General features: G+C 39.5%; 1 protein-coding gene across 1 annotated transcript; it reads right to left on the reverse strand.

Moving 5' to 3' along the window:
* Positions 1–64: 64 nt before the first annotated feature.
* On the reverse strand, positions 65–17,817 carry LOC138069082 (histone H4 transcription factor-like). The gene is made up of 10 exons (XM_068959719.1): positions 17,685–17,817; positions 17,198–17,358; positions 15,866–16,089; positions 11,747–11,858; positions 7,722–7,874; positions 6,748–6,825; positions 2,992–3,112; positions 1,841–1,979; positions 1,120–1,235; positions 65–464 (listed from the first exon to the last, which is right to left on the reverse strand). Exons 2-10 carry the CDS (start codon positions 17,346–17,348, stop codon positions 65–67), a joined length of 1,494 nt encoding a protein of 497 aa, XP_068815820.1. The 5' UTR covers positions 17,349–17,358; positions 17,685–17,817.
* Between the last annotated feature and the right edge of the window lie 899 nt (positions 17,818–18,716).

Consider the following 18,716-nt stretch of genomic DNA (forward strand, 5'->3'; position numbering starts at 1 on the left):
AAAAATATCTACCTCTTCTGAAGAGTATGCTTTTCATAGTATTATCCACAGAAAGGCTGGTTTTCTAAAAAGCTATCTGAATTCCCAAGCCCAGCTCAATTTCTACTAGATTTTCATGTGCATTCAGCGGTGTTGCCTCATCACCTTCAGAGGAAGTAGAAGAGTTTTCACATAGCTGTACAGCAGTTTGAAGTTCAGAATATACAGGTTCCTCTACAGAAGTCTCCGTTTCTACCAGAACGTTTTCTCCAGCAGCTTGAGACCATTGCTGAAGTTGTGCGAAATGTACTTCTACAGTTGAAGTGTCTTTTTTGCAAGAATCCCCTCTTTCTCTTGCAAAACCATTTTGCCTTACTGAAGGCTTCTTTATTACCGTCTTGTCGTTCAAAGCCTGACCGAAACATGTAACAGCATTACATACTGCTACATTCAGTCTCACATACCCCTCATCGTCTTCTTTATATCTAAGGGAATAAAATTGAAAATACTGAAAATATAGGTTAAAAACACAGCTTTTACAGCAGAAAATAAGAATAACATCTGGTTAGACTGCCAAAACTGGAAAAGTCAACAATTAAATGCTGAATCAGATTGCTATCTATTAGGTGGCACTCAAACAAAAGACACACTAAGTGAAGAAACAACTGCAATAGTGCTTCAATGAGTAGTTTTAAATCAAATATACTTAACAGAAAAGAACAGATATCTATTCATAATTATATTTTATTAGCTAGATTTCTTTATCTCAAAATGGAGAGTAGGACTTGTTTATACTACAGAAGCTATTGATATGTTGATGTGTAAAGCCTATCTCCTCAGTAGAGACAACTTACAGCATTAACACATTTCTTTCAACAAACTAGGCTAAGAGAATTTCTTAGTGGCAAAAGCTATAAAAGCAAAAGCATCCTTTTTTTTTAATCCCTTGGGTTAAACATATCTATACGAGGCTTTCTGTCACCATAGCGAAACCTTAAAAGCAATTTGTTTTACGCTCAGAACATTTAAAGCTGGACCAAACTTTAGATAGTACTTAATTAAATATCTGGATCCTCTTAAAATCTAGAAGAAAAGAAAATTTTACTTTATGATGTGAACAAAACTCAACTGCTAACATACCTGAAACGAGAATGACAGCTGAGTTTATGTGCTTTTCGAAGATGTAGGGTCAATGTATAACTCCAGGAAAAACATTTCTGACAGATGTGGCATTTATATTTCAGTATACCGTCACGCTTGGAAAGAAATGGTATTAAAGTCATTTAAGGCTAGTACATATATATGACAAAAAAACAATCCTTTGTTGAAAAGGAGGAAAACACTAATGAGATGAAAACTGGTTTTGAAGTCAAATTCATAAAAAGTTTAAAATGTGGCGCTTTTAGGAAAAATTTTAAGGAACCCCAGTGAACATGGAAATTCTCTGCAAGGCAGAGTACTGCAGATGTCTTCAATAGCAGTGTGATATACAGCTCCTACTGAAAGATACTCAGCTTATATAGCAGTGATGATAACTCAAAGTTGAAAAAACAGGCAACAAATGTGCACAAACTATAGCCGCCAAAAAATGCATGTTAAAAAAAAAAAAAAGATTGGCCAGAATTCAAGACTGAGTATGCAACTGCATGCACCTAAGGAAAGCACTCAAAATCTATAGGTAAGCATGAGTCAAGTATTTGCATAATACTTGCAAGAGTCCTGAAAATATGTGAAAATAAATACCTGATTTGAGGCTAAATAACATATTTCACGCATTCACCTGAAACTAAATATGAATTAAATTTGAAACTTTAGTCTCATTTACAACAACACATTTTATTCTGCTATTTAATATACCTACCGCATGTGCTCTCTTGTAATGCTGTCTCAGAGCTTGTAAAGTCCGTGAAGTAAAACCACATCCTTCAACATCACAGCTGTGGGCATCTGAATCATTGTGTGTTTCAACATGTTTATGCAGATCATAAGCGTTCTTAAAACTGAAAACAAGGCAAAACAAATAACATATAATACTACTGAGGAGTAGTCTTGTGGTTAATGTTTAGGACTGGGAGGTACTAATTTTTGGCTCTGACATGGACAAGTGAAAGCAGAACACGTGTAAACCATTTTTCTTCTCTACCTCAGTTTTTCCACCTGTGAAAAGGGGATACTACAGACATCTCTTTGATGTGCTCTGAGTTTCATTTTCCATTCCCTCTTTCTTCCCACACATCCATAGCATGGCCAAACCTAGGTAATTTGCCCCCAGCCATGTTGCAAAGCATCATCCTTTCTTCTCTGTTCACACAGAGAAAATTCTCATCCATGAGCTGAACAGTCACTTCATCCTCTCTGGTCTAGAAATTCAGATTATTTCCTTCTGTCCGCCCACAATTTGAACACAAAAGTACTTACACATTTGTTCACTTTATCCGACTTCCAGCATACAAAGATTAGACTTCTCACCTTCTCTGCCAAAGTCATACATAACTCTGCCAATGTTTATATATGCAACTTAATCTATCCCATCACAACCCTACTTTTTTCTATTTCACTGCTGTTAACATAACATTCATATGAGGAAAGCAGAAAAGAAACCACCATAAAAAAAAAATATCACAGAACAAGGCAGCAAAAGGTATAGTGAGCCTGTGCCAGGAAAATCACTCAAAGGAGAGGATTGTGACTCTCCCAGGAAACAGCCAGCGATCATTTGGAATAGCAAAACCCACAGTTTAAGATACTGTTGCTATATATCTCTACTTGTCATGATGACCATTTGATAGTACATGTAGCCTTGCTGAGCAAATTTACCTTTTAACATATCATTTGTACCAGAAGTTCATGAATTACATTTCAGCAGATAAAAGTATCAATCTATTCAATTTCTTCACTGAAGAGTTTATTTTAGTGGTTGAAAACTTTTCTTATCTTTACTAACTCTCATATAAAACACTAATTCAGTTCTACAGTTCTGCTTATTTAGCTGCAAGCCTCAAATCTTCTTACCCACTATCACAGAGATGACAACAGAAGGGACGTTCATCACAGTGTCGGAATCTGATGTGTGCTTTCAGTGAGGAGACACTGGTGCATTCCATATCACAAAGTGGACATGTAACACGATTAACTGTAGAAAGAAAGATACTTTCAACTGAGTCTCACAACTTCACTAGGACATTCAGTCTGCTATGGCATACGACAGGAACATTTATTAAAAGCTCATATTAAAATTCATAAATTGTAGTACATTTGGGATCAAAATACAGAGATTAAAAAAGGAACTAAAAATAGAATGGAGACATAACAAAGACAGTAGTCAAGTAGTGGTCAATCTTATAATGTTTCAAGCTACTTTCAAAAAAAAGAAAGGTAAGGGAAAAAGATGTAGAGGCTCATGTTTCACTCTCTAGGCTCTAATAAAAAGAGGACGATTATCTTCCTGCCCTTGGCACTTTGGGAGGATTCCTAAAAGGTCGATGTTGTCTGGAGGCCTTCTGACAGGCAAGCACTGGCAAATCTACCTGTAGTGTTTAAAATATTACCACACTTTAAATAGGTGGCAGAAGCAACAAGTGTCTGCCCTCCACCTCCCCATTTCACATTCACGTATATTGGCTTAAAGCATAATAACGGTAGGTGCTTGCTAAGCTGCTAGACTACGAACTGCAATGGCTGAGGCACAGATGCAGGTTTGCCCTGCTGACTCTGGAGCGGGGCAGAATCTCTGGTAGATTGGCAGGCAGGACTGTAACCTTTTAAGCTGAACAAATGCTTGCTTTGCTGCATATCACAGAATCACAGAATGGTTGAGGTTGGAAGGGCAAGATCTGAAAATGTCTGCACTAAGACAGGTGTGCTGCCAAATTTTTTAAAGAAAGCTGAATCATCAACTGAGTAAGTAACTGGTTATAATATCAGAAAGGATTTAGATGATGCCTAAACAATTGGACCTAGGAATGGTTCCCAGACTCCTCAGTCAGGTTCACATTCAGCTGTTTCCCCATGGCCTACTGGGACATGACACTGGTTCACATCATCCTTGTTCACAGATCCAGTGACCACCTGATTTTCCCTAACTATGCAGACAGAACATGCAGTTTGAATTATCAAGGGATCAGGACAGCAGGGCACATTGCACAGTCCATCTACAACAAAGGCTTAGGTGCAACGAGAGTGACTAGAAAAAAATAGTTCAGTTAGCTATGTCCTTTATTTGACAGAATCACAAAACGGTGGAGGTTGGAAGGGACCTCTGGAAAGCATCTAGTCCAACCTCCCTGCTCAAGCAGGGACCTCTACAGCACATTGCACAGGATCACATCCAGGCCGGTTTTGAACGTCTCCAGCGAAGGAGACTCCACTGCCTCTCTGGGCAACCTGCGCCAGGGCTCTGTCACCCTCACAGCAAAGAACTTTTTCCTCATCTTCAGAAAGAGCTTCCTGTGATTCAGCTTGTGCCCGTTGCCTCTCGTCCTGTCACTGGGCACCACTGAGAAGAGTCTGGCCTCACCCTCTTGACACCCTCCCTTCAGACACTTGTACACATTGATCAGATCCCCCCTCAGTCTTCTCTTCTCCAGGCTGAACAGCACCAGCTCCCTCAGCCTTTCCTCATACATGAGGTGCTCCAGTCCCCTCATCATCTTTGTAGCCCTCTGCTGGCCTCTCTCCAGGAGTGCCATGTCTCTCTTGTCCTGCGGAGCCCAGAACTGGACACAGCACTCCAGATGTGGCCTCCCCAGGGCTGAGGAGAGGGGCAGGATCACCTCCCTCCACCTGCTGGCAACACTCTGCCTCATGCACCCCAGGACACCACCTTGTGGCCCTCCTGGCCACAAGGGCACATTGCTGGCTCATGCTCAACTTGTTGTCCACCAGGATTCCCAGGGCCTTCTCCGCAGAGAGCTGCTTTCCAGCAGGTCAGCCCCCAGCCTGTCCTGCTGCATGGGGTTATTCCTCCCTAGGTGCAGGACCCTGCACTTGCCTTTGTGGAACTTCCTGAGGTCCCTCTCTGCCCACCTCTCCAGCCTCTCCAGCTCCCTCTGAATGGCAGCACAGTCTCCTGGTGTGTCAGCCACTCCCCCCAGTTTTGTATCATCAGCAGACTTGCTGAGGGTGCACTCTGTCCCTTCCTCCAGGTCATTGATGAATACGTTGAACAAGACTGGACCCAGGACTGACCCCTGGGGGACACCACTAGCTACAGGCCTCCAACTAGACTCTGCGCCACTGACCACAACCCTCGGAGCTCTGCCATCCAGCCAGTTCTCAATCCACCTCACTCTCCGCTCACCAAACCCACACTTCCTGAGTTTACCTAGGAGGATGTGATGGGAGACAGTGTCCAAAGCCTTGCTGAAGCCCAGGGAGACAACATCCACTGCTCTGCCCTCCTCTCCCCAGCCAGTCATTCCATCAGAGAAGGCTATCAGGTTGGTCAAGCATGATTTCCCTCTGGTGAATCCGTGCTGACTACTCCTGATCACCTTCTTGTCCTCCATATGCTTAGGGATGAGCTCCAGGATGAGCTGTCCCATCACCTTTCCAGGGATGGAGGGGAGGCTGACAGGCCTGGAGTTCCCTGGCTCCTCCTTCTTGCCCTTTTTGAAGACTGGCGTGACATTGGCTTTCTTCCAGTCCTCAGGCACCTCTCCTGTTCTCCAGAACCTTTCCAAGATGATGGAGAGGGGCCTAGCAATAACATCCACCAGGATTTAATATATCAAATTTATTTTAATGCATGTTATACTTTAATTAAGAGTATCAGCATATTTAAATGACTTCATTAGCTAATAGGAACAAAAAACCCTTAACAGATTCCAATTTCTATCTGAAATGATCTTGACACAAAGGAAGAAAACTAATCTAGTAAAGAAAAAAAAAACTTTCACTATTTTCTAATAAAAAAGTTAAAAGTATTGTAGTCAGATCCATGTCAACTATAAAACTATTTATATATGAACACAGTCTGTTTTAGTGGCTCACAGTAAGTAGCAATACAAATACATAGTCGTTAACCACCAAGGTGTTGATTTTCAAACAGTGAAAATCAGGTTTTCTTTAAGAATATAACTGAAAAGTAGAATCTGCCCTGACTGAGCGAATCTGTACAAAGCTACCTCTATGTTTACGCAGCTCAAAGGCCTCGTCCCCAAATCTGGCTACATGACCCAAATATTCCTATTTCCAAGGCAAAGACCCACCCACTTCTGCATTTCCTGTACATCTAAGAGCAATATCACATTTCCTTGTGCTCAGATGCTTTAGGATTCTTTCCCAGCAAGTCACAGCTGTTGTAGTATAACTTGTGGGAATAATTTGAGGACCTCAGGGAGACTGTGGTTAGGACAATGAAGGACTACAGCGTTTGAATGAGGCTGACTAGGTCATGCAAAGTGAGCAAAGCTTCATCCCAAGCTAAAACATAACTTTGGCTTTAACCATGCCCCTAGTCATGGAAGCAAGTAAGGATTCAAGCGCAGATTAAGCATCAACACGGGAAGCTACTGCAAAACAGGAAAGCCCACACAGAAAAGCCCCTTAAACATTTTCATCAGAAGGTATGAAGAAGTCCCATGCTTTAGATGGACTGGCAATGAAACTTCTGCTTTCCAGTATCTGTAACCCAGTTCCTCCTGGTCTGTATATTAATTTTCTCAGCTGATATAAAGACACCTTATTAACTCCGTAGTCTATCAAAACCTGTTCTGTACAGGATGACTTAGAGAATAGTATGCTTTATTTTAAAAAGCTCCGACCTACCATGTCCCCGCATGTGATCTCGTAGCAGCCTTTCATTGGCAAAGTGCTTGTCACAGTTCTGGCAAACAAATATTTGTTCTGAATTTAAACAGAAAATATTCAGTGATAATTCAAATAACTAATTAAAGGTATATTAATTAATTACTATAGCTACCAATTTGGTGAATAAACTAACACAACACTGAGACAGTTTGAGCCTAAACTAAGTTTTAAGTGTATTGGTCATCGAAAGAATACTCAATGAAAAGGATTCTTTATCAGTGATTTAATTTTATTCTCAACAGGATAACAATCATTTGTTCAAAATCACTAACAGTTTGAAATTTGAGCTCTTGTATCAATTACCTAGAATGTATGCATTTCCCATCATCAGAACTTCCACAATTCCTAAAGATATTCCAAGCATTTAAACACAGAAAAAACAACCACCTCTCCCTTCCCCTTTAGCATACAGGAAAGTGTGCCAATTAATATACAGTTTGTTGAGGCAGGGCGTGTTCTCTGATGAAGAAAATACTTTGCTTTGAAAATAGTTAAATCATCATTGGGATTACTTGCAGAGATTTTGAAATCCAAACCTGGTTCTAGTGAAAGTTGTCTCTTCAACAGTCAATAGCCTCTCCCATTCATAGGCAGTTTAACTGTGTCAGTGTAATCCTGTGCTGTGCACAGAGGGAAGAGAGGCCAGTGCGATGCTACAGCTGCCAGTTGAATAGCATCTCCGCTGAAAGACGGATCTAAGAGTATTCTTTTGCTTTCACTCATTACACTAATTCATCAGAACTGAAACTCAAGAGAACTTCCATGCTTTATGAAAACAACTGCTTTCCTGGAGTCAACCCTGTTGTCAAGCAATTGACTTATATGAAAAATAGAAATGCTTATTAAATGTATATGTGCACACTATCATAAACTACCTTCAATGAAAATCTCTTAAAAGAAATATAAGAAGAAATAAAATCATATCCACTTACTATCTTCTGAAATTTGTCTCTTTGCATGATCAAAAAATTTAGTGTTATTGGAGAACATTCCTCCACAAGTTGGACAGGCCACAACTCTTTCTTGTGTGTGGGTTCTTAAATGATCCCATAGCTTGTGCTTTCCTTTAAATACTCCTGAACAGCCTAAACCAAAAAAAGCTGCACATGAGTACTTTACTTTTTCTTGAGTAAATACAGAAAAAGCTAGTACCTACTTATGGCTTACTGGCATATTTTTAGAAACCCAAAGGTAAGCATTTCCTGGGAAAAAAAATTAGTTTATCACTATTACAAACATTATGTGGCATCTAATCCCACAAACATCCATTCCAAAGTAAAAGATGATTTGTCAGTAATTAGAGTTCTTCAAGATATGCTGACCATTTGTCCCTCTCACAGAAAGGGAAAAATTTCCATTTTTGAATCTGCAGGGCATGCTCCTGTTCTTTCCATCCTCATTTATCACTTTTTTTTTTTTTAAATAACTCCATGCATATGAACTCCGTTCATACAGCAGAACTGAGATAGCATTCATTACTATCTCTGGTGCCTCCCCATTACAGAACTCCAGCAATCTTCATAGCCCCTGGAGAAACAGGTGAACAAAATGGGATAGTGATTACACGCCATCTACACATCTCAAAGAACTCTGCTTACTGACCTCTTTTTTTTTTTTTTTAATCTTCACATTTTCTATCTCCAGATACACATTTACAAAGCGGTTAACCACAAGCAGTCAGCTATCCACGAAACAATCTTTGCACATAAACAGCCATGTCCTCAGCTCTCCTGAGCTCACAAACAGCCTGCTCCTGCAGATATCAAACTAGTCTTAACAGCACCAGAAGAAAGCCCTGACTGTTGACATGTGAGACATAAGGGGAAAATCCCCAGGAGGTTAGTGCATTGGCTTAAAGAAAGCTCAAGAACTACTTTCAGGAGAAAATTTCAGATAGATCTGAAGGAATACACTACCCTATCAGATAAGAGGGAGCAGCCATGAGTCTCTTATCTACCTAGCAAACAAAGATAATGGCTATGAAGAAAGTTACCTTTCTGAAAAGGTGAAATAATAACCAGGACCCAACTAAAGACTCATAAGAGTCAAGAGGACTAAATTCAAATCAAGGAACAGTAGGTGGGAAAAAATAAGAGATTCTTTTCGCAGATGATGCATGAAACCGGTAACAAAGTGAATCAAACTCAGTGACACATTGGATACTCTCAGGTCTAAGAAATTAATACATTAAATTCATTCAAAGAGGATTCACCTAGTCCATTTGACCAACTAAATATATTGCAAGTTCCTTTTTCTACTAGTCATCAGGACTTTCTCTCTAATAGAAAAACAGGACTGCAATAACCTTGAAAACCATTCACATGTACTCAAACAGGAAGAATATAGGAAACTTCTTGGAAAGGACTCCTGAGCTCCAGACTAACATATTTAGTAAAGAGACAGAGCTCTAGACTCCTCATCAGAAGACAAAGAAAATCCTAAAACCTCACCTATGGTGAGGAAACAGGATCATCAATGTCTCAATCTATAAGGTATACAGAATTCTTCCGATAAGGAGAGGCCATGGAATAAGGACTATGTCCCACAGAGACCTTGAACGATCTAGATCAGGAGCTAGAAGACCAGTAATTATTGCGCAACACAAAGGTCTGTCTCTGAATTCAGTTTTCAAAACATGATGTGCAGCCGATCAGACTGAATTTTCTTCTTACACTCTTGTTTTGTGAACTCTGTCAAAGCCTTGAGCATACCATCAGACTCCAGTTACCCTGACCAGCCTGTTAACATCTTTCTCTGTAATCCTCTGCAATCTCTCCTGCCCCACACATCTAGGGGTTTAGCTGCCTGTGCTCAAACTCCACTCTGGTGTAGTGGAGGATGGTGAAGTTGTGTAACCTGAGATCAGACTTCTGTGAAAAGAGAAATTCCAAGAGCAGTGAGAAGCTTCGCATGACACCTCCATTCAGACATCCTGTGCCCAGTGGCTCAGAAGTTGCAGCTACCTACCCTGTAGGTATGCTGTGCTGGGCCTTGCAGTCAGCCCACCCTGACCCGGACTGGACTTCTGGCTTGACTCTGGACCTAGCTTGTCACTGTGGACTTGGCAATCACTAGGCTGCAACTGGTGCCAGTTAGCATTACCAAACCTGCTCTACTGTTCTTGTTCAGGTACTGTGGGACTGTGCTTTTATCAGTGAGATCCCTGCCCCGTCTGCCTTACTGTCACCCTTAGCTCCATTTGCCTTCCCTTGCAGGAAAGTCCACTCTTGCTGTTCCCTCACATCCCCCAAATCAGCCAACTCAGACCACTGGCTAGCGTACTGAGGGTCCCTGGAAAACAGAATGCAGACTGCTGCGCTTTGTCTGTCGTTCTAGTTCCAGGTCAACTGCTTCCTGACAAAAGGGATGACATCTTACTTGACTGTGCTTGCTTGGGAAGTTTGAAGGTGGGAGTGAAAATTTGTCTTTCACTGCCTGGACGTTATGATTCTGCATGCTGCTTTCAAACGTGTTACAGCACTAGATAGACCTCCTACCACCCAGGACCCATACTTCTGTTCTGAGGCAGGTTCAATTACACCTTGGTCTTAAAAGAGGTTTTCTCAGTCCCCCTGTGATAGAAACTCTGGAGCTTCCACAGGCAACCTGCACAGTACTTTAACATACCCCATTAAAAAGATTTTCACAATGTCTAACTTAGGCCCATTACTCATCTTCTCCAGCACCAACGCGTAGAACAGGTGATTTCCCTGTTCCTAATAGCAGGGTTTTTGTTCAACGTATCTGAAAGACATACTATATTCCTCTTCCACATTTCCATTTTCCTCATTCTGTTCTTCAGGCTATACCATCAGAGTCTTCAGCTGTCCTAGCTGGCTATGTCTTCTAAACCTATAATCACCTTGATGTGTATTTTTTGCTCATCTAAGGATTACAGATTCTATGCGGTCAGGCCACTGGAGTGAGTTTCCCAGTCAAAAAAACCCAACCTGCCTAGGGGAAGGGAACAAAATGATGTCACCTTGCATCCACTGACTGGACTCTGCCATCATTGCAGTGAATATCCAACCCAAAAAAGTAACTCTAACCCATGAACTGAGAAGACTCACGACTCACACTTACAGGGGGGGTGAGGGGGGTGGTCACAAAGACAATTCAGATCAAACCAGGACTTTGTCAACACACATTACAAAACATAACCAAACAACTTATTTAAAACTGAGCACAGAATTAATCTGTTCCAGGACCAGAGTCCAATGAATTGTTTAATTATTTTATGCAGAAAGTCTTTTCTGCTTGAGAGGGTCTGTCCATACACTTTGTAGCTCTGAAGCTGACTAACATGCAGATCAAATTGCAGTCCATACTTTAGCCCTTAGTCAAAATAAAGGTATTTGCTATGAAAGACTGCCAGTGGAATGTGGCTTCTACAACAGAGCCAAGGGCAGAATATCAGCTTTGATCAAGCAATGACAATAATCGTAACACACAAAGTAACCAGCAGCTCAGTCAGAGAGTGCATTAAAAATGCTCCTTCTCATCACACAGCTGAGAGAAACCAGGATCGCAATAGGTATGATTCCCTTGATATGAAGGGAACGGATGAGGGAAAGCAGAGAGTAAGCTCATCGTCAATGGCCGTTGTGAGGGAAACATCCGTGGTCTTGCATGGTCAAATACACGTGAAAAGCCTGTCTGAATGGGTATGGTAGACTATCACTCACAGGCAGAAGAAACCTGACCCTGTTCAGTACTGACACTCCTCAGCTTAAGCCAGATGGTAGTTGAGGTTCAGCCCCACAAACGATAAGCACTATTATACTTCAAGCACGTAGCCTATAAAATATAAATGTTTCTGCAAGTATTTAAGGTAGATGGAAAAACATCTGGGGAAGTTATCTCACATGCTCCCGTGCAATGTGTAGCACTAAGTGAATTCTATGAGAAACACTGCAGTGAAATACTTTTTCAAATTGAAGTTTAGTATGCAAACTACCTTTCCAGTGACAATAAACAGCTCTCTTCTGATCTGCAATAGTTTCTTTTTCAGCAGCATAGGCATGAATAGCAACATGTTGATAAAACCACTCTGGGTTATTGAAGGTAACCTAAAAACAAAATAGAAGTATGGGGGAAAACAAGATAGTTTTGGCAGGAAGTCAACTAATAGGAACAAATAATTAAAAGAACTGTTTTTAAGAAACCAAACAAACACTAGTGAATATTGCAGTAACATTTAATTAACTGACCCCAACACAGAGAAAATTACATCCGTTACAAAAATTTGGAACCTTCTGCAGTCGCTACCACACAAACCAGGTCCTGAATTTGGACTTACCATCTAGTAATTTAGAAGAAGTCTGTCTAGACTAATCCAATGAATGCTACCCATTCTTTGCAGCAGTGGTTATGTGTCTGTTAATGTATGTCTTTTGATTTATTGTTTTCACATGTTTTTACCTTCTCCCCGCCCTTCATTTGTACCTGTTTCTGTTCACCCAGACGTCTAGGAGGGCAGCACAGTTAATTCCGACAGAAATGGGAAGGCTGCACAATCATTAGATTGAATTGTGTGTCATGAACACTACGCTCCACTAGTCAGTACTGTGACAACAGGGACTAAACCTTAATTAGCCCCTTCATCACTCCACAAAAATCCCCACCTGCAGAGTGAAAGCAGACAGGATACAGCATCTTTTCCAAGAAACTGATGGTGTCACTCATCTGCAGACTACCATTGGAAAGTGAGAATATTTTAAATTGCCACTAATTTAGCCCCTTACTTCAGCGTACCACCCCTTCTGCTGCTCCAGCACAACTATTTGTAAGGCTACACAGTGAACTGGAGCCAGGGAATTGATCTGGCTTTAAATAGAATCAAAACGCTGGAGAGAGGAAAGTGGAAACAAATGCAACTCTTGAAACTAATACTGCCACTGCAGATAATGTACAGCTGATTCCAATTTTAACAGGTTTTTTTCTTTTTCTTTTTTTTTTTTTAAAGGAAATTATTTAAGTGAAAAAAGTATTTCTTTAGTATATTATCCGTGTTTAATCCACTCTCCAAGTATACTAGGATTTGGATGATTAAACTAAGCTGTTAAAAGGCACTCTTTGTACAGAACAGAGCATTCGCATGAGGAGCTAATACAAACTGCTGCACTTTAAATTCATATTCCAGTGTATTTCACAATAGCTCCCTGGGGAAGACAAGCCCTTATTTCCTCTGAAGGGCTTGAAACATGATCTGAGAAATCCAAGGTCCTGTGTCTATGAAAACACACAGGCATATTAAGGTGAATCAACTAAAGGTATTGAGCTAGACAGTGATCGAAAGCCTCTTCACTTCTTAGCGAGAGTAAGCCTATGGGGGTTAAACACATTTAAGGCCACTGTCTCTTTAAGTGTGTTGTCTTAACTTTCTTGAGTACTTTTTTTACACATAAATAGAAGTTTTTGGGGCTGGTGCCTGAGTCAGTAACCTTACCTTTGGAGGGACAGAACCTGACACAGTAGGAGGCATCACAAGAGTCAGGGAGGTAGTATAGGTGATTTTCAAAGAGAATTATATTCATAACTGTGGGAACATACCTGCAGGAGGGTGGGAAAGGTAAGCAGTTTTCCCTGCCCTCAAAGTTCTTCTCTTTCACTGCGCCCTACCCCACCTTCTAGGTCTAGTCTAGCCTGCCTATTGAGTTGGGAAACACTCTTTTAATTAACAAAATTCAAAACATAGTTTGAACTTGAAAATACATGTATAAAAAGATTCAGCAAAATGCTACAGAATAAAGGATTCCATCAGTCAAAATTGCCCACTTACGTAAATGAAAAGTCAAACATGAAATCGATTAATGTGAAGATTTTTTCTCCTTTAAGCCTGTTTTTCTCTTTTAAGCATGACTGTGTTTACTGTCAGACCAAGTTAAATTGAACTTCGGAAGGTTTTGAGTACAAACTTTGCTTTTTTAAATAAATTGTCATAGCAATATGCAAGTCAGGGCTGTTCAGTACGTGTTAAAAAGCATTAATAAATTTAAAAAATAATTACTATAAGAAAGATGGCCTCCATAAGCTATAAGACATAATTAAAATATCATAAATTATGGATTATTTGAGTAGTGTGATTGACACTGTTAAATAATGCTTTGTATTATATGCTTGGGCTTTTAACTTTAGAAAGAAGAAAATGGGGAACATCCATACTTAATCCCACAGTGAAAAAAAGCCTCCATTTACAGAAATAAGAGTTTCTGACAGATTGACTCAACAGTAGATATTACCTCTCCCTATAAAGTTCAATCTCAGATTTTTATGTCATTTCTTATTTCTCTTAGAGGAGGACAAAAAAAAAAAAAAAGAAGAGATATCATAGCATTATGAGTATAGATATTCTAAATTCACAGCCAAAAGAGACAAATGAGATACCTTCTGTCCAAATATAATAAACAGATTAGGCAGTACTCACCTTTATGCATGCTGTAGCATAAACAATCTATAAACTGAAACATTAAGTATTAAGAGTAAACTGGAAATAACTTTAGATCTAGCAAGGGGAAGGTTAGCAAAATATAGGCTGTTACCACCACCAGAGAACAGAAATAATTTCACTCCATCATTCCAGTGTATTTATTCAAACATTACACAGGTTCCAATTCAACAGTGGGATATACATGAGGGATACCTCTGTGAAGCCCCATCAATCTGACATTCCCTACCTTGGGAAGATTTTCATCTTTGTAAGTATTTGCTTATAACGTCAGCTAGCATGGTTGAGGTCATAAATTAATTTTACCACACCTTTGATATGAAAAGGTCATGAATAAGAGAAATACAGGATTTAAGGATGATAACCCATATATCTTTGAAAGGCCTAGAGAGACAGAAGGAAAAAGGATGAAAGGTCGTTCATAAACATTGCTTTTTCAAAACAAGCAAAATTTTTGTTTTAAAACATAGTTCAGTATTAGTAAAACTACATCAGATTTGCCCATATGAGATGGGCAGAATGTTTGAATTTTACAGTTTCTTTGATTTCCACAGTACAATTTTTGTTTCAGTTGGATCCTTTCTTGAGTATCATTTTATTTTGTTTTCAGTTATGTCATTTAACTCAAATGAAACCAAAACCACATATAACACATGAAAAACAATGTAAACCGGACAGAGGCAAAGGCAACAACGTCCCTCATTTTAGAGAAAAAAAAAGCAGTGAAGGAAGATTGTCTGAAATCTACCTTGTTCAACAGTTCCACAAAAGGAGAGGGCATGAAAATGCCACCTGCAAAGTATCAGTCCTGTGGATGCAAAGGTAATACTCTGTGGCCATAGAAAAAGAGCAGAATTTCTGAGGCCAAAAGGGACAGAGAAAGTGTTTCCCTACCGTGTCATATCAATACGATTCCACTTTGACCAGGAAAGAACATCTCTGAGAAGTAGAAAGAAATTGATATAGTCAGTGCTAACACTGACAAAAACTTAGCAATTGCTAATCATCTTGGTTCATTTGATACAGAAATAGCAGAGTTGAAACTGAATGGATAATCATTTTATTTAGTACAGGGCACCAAAAAGTGGTCATGATAAAAACCATTTGAAAACAATCTTGGCCATATTTGGACAAGAGATTTAAAGATGAATGGCTTGTGGAAATGTCTGGTATCACCCTGTGCCAGAAAACAAACAAACAAAAAAGTATAATTTCTAGCTGCCCAGGGAAACATCAGATATTCTGTCACCTTTCTTTGAGTAAGTAATAAACCTCTCTGGACCTTCTCTATTAACTACCAAGTCTGCACACATGCTGTTAAAATACAAGTTTTATCTTTTTCACAAAGATCACTGTAGTCACCACGAAGAGAAAGAAAATCTGAATTCAAGGTCCCAGATGTTATGCAAGTATGTTGTTTACATTTTGGGGAATGCTATCGTAATGATGAACACATATTACTTATGAAGATAGTGGGAAACGCTATTTAGAAGCAAGTTGGAGCAAAACTTCCCAGTAGTAAGACTTCTCTATTTCCAGATGCCAAATCCAAGGAATGCTAAGATAAAGTTAGGAAAAGAAAAAAAAAACAACAAACAAACTACTACTATCTCAACATATTTCACTTACATCACAATTCTCCCAATGGCACACAAACTCCTCTGAGGTCCTTGGTAACTGATGCTGGCTATGGCTGTTCTGCAAACATGCTGGCAAATCGTGGTGCAATGCCCGTAACTGAGAGCCTATGAATTTCAGTTTGGTGTGGTAACTGTGAAAATTGACATGCGTTATCAGCTCTCTGGGATCTTTTGCCAAAAACTCACAACCTTTCCACCAACACTGGTGCTGCTCTAAACAAAAGAAAGAACGAACGTTTTTCAGAACACCGCTTGAAATCTGGAATTGTATGCCGCAACAGTGAGACTGCTAAAAGTCAGGTAGTACTTACATTTGTAACAATCTCATGATCTGTAAGTAACCCTAGCAGAGAAACTGATAATTGCTATCTACTGATCATGCAGTAGATAAAGCCTGCAAATCTCAATGGCAAACAGATTTTTCCACTTTTTCAAAACTATAGCAATACTAGAGTACTTAGGAGCTTAAAATACAACTTTTTTCAGAAAGATAATTCATAGATTCAATGGGAAAAATTTGTAAAAATTTATATTTTTCTGTGGTTTACACTATGACACTCTTCAGATTAGGTCATGGAGATGTTGTTAATGTTGGTCCAATTCTACTTTTTTCATCTTTAATTAAACTGATTCACCTATAATTAAAATGTCTACACCTGTAATTACACTTGATTACAGTGTTAAGAATAAAGAGCAGGATACACAAGAGCCAAAATAGCTATATTAAAAAGACAAGTATATATTATTGCCATTATGTCCACAGAGACTGCCTATAATTTTCTGCAGAATAGGATTTTTTCTGTTTTCCTTTTAAGTACATTTAATCCCATTAGATGCAAAATATAACAACAGCCACGAAACGTTCAGTGTATGCATGCAAGTATGCACAAACAAAAAAACCTTTTTGTTTCTCTGTAAAGATTCCTACAACAGCTACTTTAAGCCTAGAATTCTTAAGCACCTGACCAGTTCCTTGAAAGGGAAGAACTCTGCCTTTCAAAAATAATTTTCTAAAATCTGTTTTAGCACATTACACCTACTTAGGCCCTAATCTTGTAAAAAATTCTCATTAAAAGGTCTCATGACACTGCCTCTATAGTCTCTTTCTATTTCAGTAGTACCTATCAACAGAAACAAAAATCAAGGACAATCAGATGCAAAGCCAAAAGCAAACATAGGCCCTTGTCTGAGGGCTTCATGCATGTGAGCCTGGAAAAGCTATGAAGGCCTGTGGTGCACATAAAACTGAAGTATTATATCCTAGATCAGTAATCTTCAAAAACTGCAATATAATCTGTGTGATACATGAGACATAAATGACCTGCTTTTTCCAGGGGATGCTGTAGACACTCTTTCAAGTGTTCCGCAATGTGATTACAAAATTCCTCCATGCATTTTCCTACAAAGAAGCATTCTTCCCATTCACATGGTAATATCAATTCAGAGTTCTTAAATTTGCTTCCAGGGCCCATTGCCTAAAATCTTTAGAAGTACAGAGAAGTTTTAGTTACATTAGATTTCTGTAATTTCCTTAAAAAGAAAAAAAATTTAAGATTACAGGCTCCTAAATTACATGAACTTGTTTTTAATCGCTACATACTTTTTTTTTTTTTAAGACTCTAAGGCCCTATTTTGCAAACTTTTGCACCTTGCCAGAACCCACAAGTTGCAACATTTTCATTACAACTGCCTAGTAAGAGTTCGGTGATCACCATCCAAAACACCTACTGAGGATGCATTTATTATAATTTAAACCTATGGCAGTACTGTAAAGCCTGTTTCCACATAGAAAACCAAAGTATCGTTACCAAGAGTGCAATTCCACAGTTTTTAATCTGATATTAGTGTGGGCTCCCACTGAACAGAGCTAGCTAGTTCCATTCTCCCCTGCCATATATGCTTTGTTCTTCTCCAGATCCAGCACTGGAATTCATAGGGTCAAGCACTAAACTGATGGGAAAACCGACCAAGTTGAAACCTGGGGGTGGGGGAGGACACATGAACAAACGGCTAAATCAGTTTTGTGTTCAACTCATTACATGCATGCTTTTAGTAGTATAGAAGCAGCACCAACAATAAACAACCAGGAGAAAGAGTTCCACTGCCTTTTCACGATCAGGGTAGACACCTCAGTAGAAAACTTTGTTAAAAACTACTCCCCCGTTCTCAGTTGTTTTCCACCCCACTCTTCTTCCCTTCCTTACTACTTTCAAACATCTGCCAGTTCAACTGCTTACCACTCCCTAACTTGCATTATTGCAAGTAATCTACAACAATTTTAAAAGTTTAAGCAATCTCCAAGTGGATCAGCTGATGGATCTCTGTCAGCAGCAGACTTTGGAAGGAGGAGGGTAACAAGCAACTGGGACGAAGTTCTTCTTTTTCTCATCAACACATAGAGATCTGGAAGACAAACTCTGTTCAATAGCCTAAAACATCAGTATAAAAGCATGTGTGTTCACCAGTGCTCTTACTGATTCTATTAATTACAAAAGTCAGGCACTGACATAATACCGGTTACAAAAATAGCATGCAAACCGGGAAGCATGTAACTCAAATGGTGTTAAGCAGACTCTGTTAACATAATCAGCAGTACTTTTGCACTTAGCAAAAATACTGACCAGGAAGTATTCCCCCACCAAACACGTTAATTACCAGAAAGCTTCTAAAAGAACTGGTCATCTCATATTGCAAGTGGTACCTTCCTCACATTGTAACACTTCAGTCTAAGCTGCTATAACTAAATAGAGCTTTATTTCACCAAGTCCCTGTTTTATTGACCTGGAGCAGGAAAGGCAGGCATCCCTAAAGGCATGCTGCAAAGTAAGAAGAGTACCAGT

This window comes from Struthio camelus, chromosome 1, assembly GCF_040807025.1.
Source record: "Struthio camelus isolate bStrCam1 chromosome 1, bStrCam1.hap1, whole genome shotgun sequence".
In the NCBI taxonomy this organism is placed as follows: Eukaryota; Metazoa; Chordata; class Aves; order Struthioniformes; family Struthionidae; genus Struthio; species Struthio camelus.